The 8,126-nt window shown below is 39.0% G+C and overlaps 1 protein-coding gene across 1 annotated transcript in view; it reads right to left on the bottom strand.

The window, feature by feature from the left end:
- The window catches only part of KNDC1 (kinase non-catalytic C-lobe domain (KIND) containing 1), a 120,745-nt gene that overhangs the window by 18,131 nt on the left and 94,488 nt on the right, over positions 1–8,126 (bottom strand). Inside the window, exons 24-26 of the mRNA XM_015426889.1 lie at positions 6,684–6,896; positions 5,945–6,027; positions 3,864–4,014 (exon numbers count right to left, since the gene is read on the bottom strand). Of these exons, the coding sequence (XP_015282375.1) occupies positions 3,864–4,014; positions 5,945–6,027; positions 6,684–6,896 (447 nt within the window). The remainder of the gene's footprint in view (positions 1–3,863; positions 4,015–5,944; positions 6,028–6,683; positions 6,897–8,126) is intronic.

The raw sequence follows: 8,126 nt of genomic DNA, 5'->3' as shown, positions 1-8,126 counted from the left end.
AATCATGCTCTATTGGAAGGAAGATATTTCTTTGCTTTTAAAAACCTTTATTTCTAAGGGTAAAAGGTATACAGGGAACCTACAAAATAACAGAACATCTAACAGCTACATTTTCTACTGCTTACTTCTCAAAACATAGTCACACACTAACACACAGATAATGGAGAATCTGTCCTTCTTCTCGACCCCTAGAAAGGAAGTCACCTGGAACAAACAACCAATCTGTATCACAATAGAAGCTACTTTTTCCGGGCTAATTCCCCATTGGCTCAGTGCCAGGTTTCTCTTCCAGGTTAGTCCAAACAATAGCAATACTAGGTAAACAAGTTAACCCTATAATGACTGGATTGTCAGACCTTGTAAACACACACATTTCCAACACTGATAAGAGCTGTCCTTGAATAAGAGCAGTTTCTGTCAAGAGCTCTCTCAGCCCCACCTACCTCACGGGGTGTCTGTTGTGGGGAGGGGAAGGGAAAGGAGTTTGTAAGCTGCTCTGAGACACCTTTGGGTAGTGAAGGGCGGGGTATAAATCCAATCTCCTCTTCTTCTTTTCAAACACTAAATTACATTTTGTAGAATTCTGTCATAAAAGTCCAGTATTTTAGCATGTCTCTCAACACCAAAATCACAGCAACAGGAGACTGTTAAAATAGATTGTGCCCGTTTCACCCAAACAAGCCTGCTTGTGCTGATGGAACAGGCTCTACTGGCATGGGGGGGACATGATATTGCCCACTCCTTCCTGCAGCTGCCCAGCCCCCCTAGGTTTCTGCCTACGTGGATCCCCTGATGGTCAGACCTGCCTTTTTAAAAGCACTTGCAGGCATCTATTTGGGGAAGCAGAAGGTGGGAAAGATCTGTCTCTGCAAGCATCTTGTACAGGATCCAAGTTAGAAACAGCACCGGAATTAGGTGTTTTTTCATATCTGAATCATAAAAAGTATATCACCCAATGCCCAATTTATTTATAGCTATTTCCCAATGGCATACAACATCCTCCTTCCTTCTTCCATTTACTCGCAATATCTCTGTGAGGTGGATAGAGCTGCGTGTATGTGACTGGCCCAAGGTCACCCAGTGAGCTTCTATGGCAGAGTAGGGATTCAAACTTGGGTGTCCCAGATCCTACTCTGAGCGCACCTTTCAAAGCACTTCATATATATGATGGTAATATTACCACAGTCATGCCAGTCAGGCCAGTGTTATACAGCAGAGGGACAGAACTGAAGGTGTGAGGCTTGTCTAAAGCCACCTAGGGAGAAGAGCTGGTGACTTCCTGGATCACAGCCAATTCTCTTTTGTGCTATGCCCACCAGTTGCCATCATTCTATTGGAAGTATCTACTCAGATTTGGCATGTAACATCCCCTTTCAAGCTGTAGTGGCTGTCTAATCAGAAGAAAGGCATGCAATTAAAGCCAGCTGCTAGGAAGCTAAAGCCAGAAATCACAACTTTTGCAATACAGAACTTTGTAAACCCTACAAGGGAATAAATACAAGCATTTGATAAAAATTAAAAAAGCATACATATCGGAAGCAATTATGGATTAAATTAAGCACTGTTTTACAAAATAAATTTAACAAAGCCTTCTGGAACTTAATGAACAAGAGCATTTTGTTTGTAACAATCCTTTGGCATCTAATGTCCCCAGAACAGCTTGGATGGCCAACTTTTTCCTCTATAGCTAATTTGTTTTTAATGCTTAACAGCCTTAAGATTTTCTCCCCAAATTAAATGATTGTGGTTTAGGTGTTCAGTGATAGCTACTGGGGTAGAGAACTTAACTGGCAGCTGCTCAAATATCTCAACCACTCAAAATTTAGCAAATAAAAGATATGTGGGGAAGATTGTGTGGGGTTTTGAAAGATAATGCCACCTGGTGACATAACTTCTCCCTGAAAACTTTATGGCAGCATGAACATCACAGGCAGCATTGCAAATGGACATCAAAGTATTGTTACAATTCAGTTCCTTAAAAGGGCCACAAAGTTGGACGTAGTGCTCTATGGGAAAAGTCATTTATCTTGAAGTCTCGGATTTAGAAAATCAGACCTTTGTGAGGCACAGACTTACTTCAAGTATTCCATTATAAGATATTTGCTTTGTTATTCCTCCTCTGATTAGTAAACACACTTTCACTGTAAAAATTCACATTATAGAGCTTTTTAAAATTTAAAAACAGCTTTTGACACTCTGGATATTTACTTTGGACAAAACTGTATTTCTAATCTGGATGGCAGGCACTTAGAACTGATTTGAATTCTGTGATCTAATAGTTTCAAATTAGAATCCCCTCAATGAAAATTCTTTTAGACCCAGGAAGAGAGGGAATGAGCCAGAGCTTGCTTCTTGGCCAGGCTGTCTCAATCACACAGGAAACAAAGGCAAGCCTTTCTTCCCCTCCACTGACTGAGACTCCTCCCTGAAGAGAGGGAAGGAAGAAGGGAAAGTTTGCTTTGCTCGGCTGCCTCAATCGCATGGGAGAAATACAAAGCACCTTTAAGATCAACGTTTTATTGAAGTTTTTGTGTGCCTTGCTACACTGTGTGTGTTTTGTTGGACTCGTTATGCTGTGGCTCTCCTGGGTGCAACTGGGTTCTCTCCCCCTTTTCACTGTATTCATGCCCTCATGATCCTATCTTTCTCAGTAGAAAGGCAATGTGAACTATTTAGATGAGGAATAACAACAAAACAATAAGGTGAATTAGACTGAGAGTGTTTGTCCAGACCAAGTTCACCCAGCACCTTTGCTTTGGGGATTTTGAACTTCCCAGATAGTAGGCTGATACTGACCACTGAGGAAGACTATTGTTTTGTAGACAAACATATAGCTCTCAGTCTGTGTCATGGTGCATTCTCATGTTCTTGATCAGCACACAAAGCAATTTATGTACAAAAGCTCGCAATGCCCAGCCATTTCATGTTTTTTCCTGAGTCCTAGGCTCAGAACTTTGAGCATAAGATTTCTGTAATGACTGTTAGTAAATCAAAAGTAGGTTTGCAGCTTACAGATACACACTTGAACAGCATACTCAAAATTGCTACAGCACAGACATTTTGATGCAATAAGAGTGCTAATGTTTTAAGCATGTTTTATTCTAAGTAAAAAAAAATATTTAATTGTGTTTGTGTCCTTTATAAAGTTTATATCTCCATTACCTGGCATTACATCTTATGACACACATGGCCCGGCCCAACAAGGTCTCGTTTATGTCAGATCTGGCTCTCATAACAAATTAGGTCAACAGCCCTATTTTAGACAGCTTACCATTTATGGGAGATGTGAAGCAGGGTATTGTAATTATTTTATAAGTGTATGATGAATGAATTAAAAGGGAAGTAAAACATTTTCTCCTGTAGTAGTAGCAAAAAGTGAAACCAACCAACCAACCCCTCCCCCCCACAACTCCAAACTGTTTTACTCTGCAGTGATGGTGTTGAGTTTTTATGCACAAATTAGATTGTACAGATTAGGGTATTTTTGCAGAAACACCCAATTAACAGTCATCCATAATAAAACACAGGTTGTAGGGTTTGATGTAATTTCTGATATCATAAATGTCAGATTAATTAATTGAACAAGTAAAGAAGGTTATTTATTTTGGGGATAACAAATAACATTTAAATTGTTGAATTTAAACTTGAATGAACTGAATCAGAGGATCCTCCACTTCTCAAAGTTCTAAAGAGATATACAGATAATACACATTTTGGAGATATTAGAGAAAAAAACTAGACTCCAAAGGCTTATATGGGTAGAGATTTGGGCTTTAAAAAACATAATGGCTAAGGAATTAATTGAATAATAGAAATAAATATTTTAAAAGAACCAGCCACAGCAAAGAAAGAAGACTGCAAACCTTAGAATTGTAACTGGTTACAATTTCAGCAGCAACCCAAGTACTGACATTGTCTGCATACTTTAAGAGCTTCAAAAGGTAATCATCCTGGGCACAATTTTTCGCAAAAAGGTTATAGGCCTGAGTAGGCAACGTCTCAGAGGTCACAGGTCTGTAAAAGACAAGCATCTACAAAATTTAAATGTTAATTTAAAAACATGCAAACAGAGGCCCACCTTATTTATTTATTTTTTTTAATAATAATTTTTGTTTTATTAGAAATACACAAATACAGATATGCAGATGAAACATTTTGAAATCTTATTGAAAGGAAATTATAGGACTGTATTCAAACACCAATAGAAGATGAAAGCAGAAATTTTCTTCTTCCATTCAAAGTCCCTGTTGAGGATGCCTAGAGCTGTTGGTTTCTGGGCGGCAAAAAGCCCATACATTTTGTTTAAAAAATGCATGCAGATCCTGGACCCAGAGTTATCATCTTGTGTCTCAATAAGAAAGGTGGAGTATAGAGCAAATAAATCTTTCTGAAGGTCAAAAAGGACTACTAGTGGAAGGTGAACATGGAGAAGATCAACATTCTCCAGTGCCTTTCATTGGCCATTAATTGGCTACAACCAAACATGGACCCAAGTGGACTGACAGCTTGGGATCATGTGACTAAAAAAGACGGGAACACTAGAATATTAAATCAAAACCTTCACAATGTTTGCATATAGATGAATGTGCACCACAGGTTTGAGATTTTTATTAAATTTCTGGCCTCTAAAATCCATGATAAATGGAGTAATACTAATTAGGGCAGACACTGCTTAGCTTTCGAAATCTGATTAAATTGAGCTAGTTCCTTCCTCTACCTACATCTATAGTGGCAGAAAAATTACTAAGCTATTCTTCCGTTTCTTCTTCATCTTCCCTTCTGGCAAACATCACATGATGCCTTTCTTCACCTACTGTACCTTGGGACAAATACACCAAATTTTGCCTTCTCATTTATATCTGAATTGATGATTTTGGAAATTTACCATGATTTTCCCCATAAGCTCCACCATGCCTCTTCTCTATCCATTTTAAACTATCGAACATGGCAGGGCTAAAGGCAAAGTTCTATATTCCTTCTGTCCCTGTCAATCTTGGCAGGTCTCCATTGCAGCCAAAGAAAATGCCATTCAATGTGGTTGCATTGTGTGGCAAAATATTTACATCTTCAAGGCATAACTTGCTTAGGAAGTTATGATTAACAGTGCAATCTTATCTAAAGTCACTTCAGTTTAAGCACATTGATTTCAATGTCACATAAGATTGCACTGTAAATGAAAGACATTTTATTCTGTTTAGACACTTTCAATTAACTCAAAAAGGGCAATTTGACTGTGGTTTTGCTGACGCTCCTAGGTTCATGACACACCAGGCTTTTTGGTTTGAACTTTACATCCTAAACAAACAAACATGGAAAATGGAAAAGATAACAAGAGGAGGGGAAGTGAAGTCCCTTTTTGGGGAGGCGTTATGGCAAGATTCTTCCCATGCAGACTACATCACAATTGCTGCCGTTTCCAGCATGAGCTGATGGAAGTACAAGAGGGCTGCACAGGGTAAGGAACCTGAATTCAAGTACATCATGAAGGCTGAGCACAAATCCATCCCATAAGGACTGCAACACTGAGAACCTTGTCCCAACCAAACCGTCATGAAGGCTGAGCACAAATCCATCCCATGACTGCAACACTGGGAACCTTGTCCCAACCAAACCAGTAAGTTGATGGATCAGAACTTTTCATCCTCAGCTCTACTAATGCAAGCCTCTAAATAACATTTGCTCAATGAAAGATTCTGTATTACAGAACAGTGGCCCTACAGTTTTCAACACTCTTCAAAATCTTTTACAGGAAAAATATCTCGGGCATGTTCAGTTTCAAATATTACTTGTGTGTTTATTTTTAGGTCACTTCCTATACTTTCTTCAATGTCATCTTTACTAAAAAGTCCATTTTTTCTACACCTCTTTCATATTTCATTCATTGCACAGCCAATATTTGTATTGTATCAGCCTATCATGAGGCCAGGCAAAGCAGCCAACTTACTTTTGTTGAGGTATATTTTTGTCTTTGACTCCAAGCAGTCTTGAATTTAGAAAATGCACTGGATGGCATTTATGGAATTTTTCCTAAGACAGACAAAAATGGTGTATACCAATATTTATTTGCTTATTTATTTATCAACTTTATATCTCTCTCCCCTGAATGGGACTCGAGGTGGCTAATAACATATCAATACATACGATAAAACAGTACAAAAGATACAATAAATAAACTTTAACATATGAACTGATTAAAAATCTATCCTGGTTAAAATCTATCCATTTTCAAGCAGGGTAGGATGTGTGGATGGTGAAGACACAGCTGAAGCATAATTGGATCTTTTATAACTTGCTATACCTTTAGATAATCATGCTAAGATAATCACGCTAAGTCATCTACTCAAAAGGAAGCCCCACTATGTTCAATGGTTCTTACTCTCAAGTAAGTGTGCATAGGATTGTATCCTTTTTTCTACTCAAGTCTTATGAACCTCTTAGCCCAGCAACCTGCACCTCTTTGCCTCCATGTAAACACATTTATGTATCCCAGTTTACAGTATAGAGAAGAACATGTGGATCAACGAAAGGGTCATGTGGGAAAAGGCAGATACATGGCTGGACTGGATTAGGGCTTGAGAGCATGGCAGTTACCTAGGTTATACTGTGCTAAGAACATGGCAATATAGATAGTTACCGATTTTAAATCAATTGTTTTTAATTAATAAAGAGGAAGCAATTTTTACCTGTTCTAACAGAGTTAGCTGGCAGCAAAGTTGTTGTGCAGTATATTTTGCTAAGAAATGCAAGTCTCTGTCAGTTCTAGTATAGAAGCCTGAGAATCTTTCAGTTAAATTTGCATAGCATGGCTTTGGTAAACCGGAAACAATGCTATGTTGCCTGGTCCCCTGAGAAGGTGCAACAGTCTCATTTCCTTGAGAGAGTTTCCAGTTAAAAGTCTGTAGAGGAAAAATAAAAGTCACCTGTAACTTTATCCAGTTAAAACCGAATTCCTTCTTACATGAGCTAAATTGATATTGGCTTCATTCAACAGGTTCAGTTTATTCACAGTATTGTAAAATAATCTAATATAACTAGTTCATTTAAGAACACAAGGGAAGAACCATGTCTCAGTGGTAAAGCGTCTCCTTTGCATGCAAAAGGTGCCAGGTTCCATGCCTGGCATCTCCAGTTAAAAGAAAGGATAATATAATAGGTGCTTTGAAAGAGCTCTGGCTGAGACCATTGAGAGCAGCTGCCATTCAGAGTAGGACATACTGACCCTGATAGACCACTAGTCTGACTCTGTATAAGGCAAAGGCAACTATGTGTGCTGATGTGTAATGCAAAACAGTCTATAACTGTGATTGAACAAGACAGAACTCTGTTTAAAAGTCAGTTCTTACCAGTTGATGCTTGCAATACAATAACTTACTCTTCTTACTACAGTGTTTTATATTTTTAACTTCTATTCTTTTTTTTCTAGTTGATGAGACTCATTACAAGCTTCTGCCAGAAGATGAACATCACCTCTGTGTATACAGTGGGGTGAATTGGGGGTCCAGTTGTGCCATGATAAGGTTCAGAGGAGCTTAATATGATATGTAAAAAGGTAAAGGTAAAGGTTCCCTTGCTCGAAAGCCAGTCGAATCCGACTCTAGGGTTGTGGAGCTCATCTCCGTTTCCAGGCCAAAGAGCCAGCGCTGTCCGAAGACATTTCCGTGGTCATGTGGCCGGCATGACTAAACACTGTTACCTTCCCACTGAAGTGGTACCTATTTATCTACTTGCAATTTCTTGCTTTCGAACTGCTAGGTTGGCAGGAGCTGGAACTAGAGACAGGAGCTCACTCCGTCATGCGGCACACTCCAGTCTCGAACTGCTGAACTACCGACTTTCCACAGCCTGCAGTTCAGCATCTTAACCACTTGAGCCACCGCAGCTCCAATATGATATGTGCGGTATCCCAAATACAACTGAAAGCGACACATTGTAAGACACTTAATTCCAACGGTTAATATTTTGCTCATATGAAAATGCTTTTGGATAGCAAGGTAATTTGCCAGAATGAACACAACTTCCCATATTCATGAGGCTCCCATTTGGATAAAAACATGTCCTTGTTCATTTGTGCTGTTCCCTTTCCAGATGCTAGTCTTCTAGTCCCTATATTTGTGTTCCCTTTTCCA

The sequence above is a fragment of the Gekko japonicus genome, unplaced genomic scaffold (genome assembly GCF_001447785.1).
Source record: "Gekko japonicus isolate JY-2015 unplaced genomic scaffold, Gekko_japonicus_V1.1 scaffold35, whole genome shotgun sequence".
NCBI classification, from domain to species: Eukaryota; Metazoa; Chordata; class Lepidosauria; order Squamata; family Gekkonidae; genus Gekko; species Gekko japonicus.
This window is presented reverse-complemented; position numbering and strand designations above follow the sequence as displayed.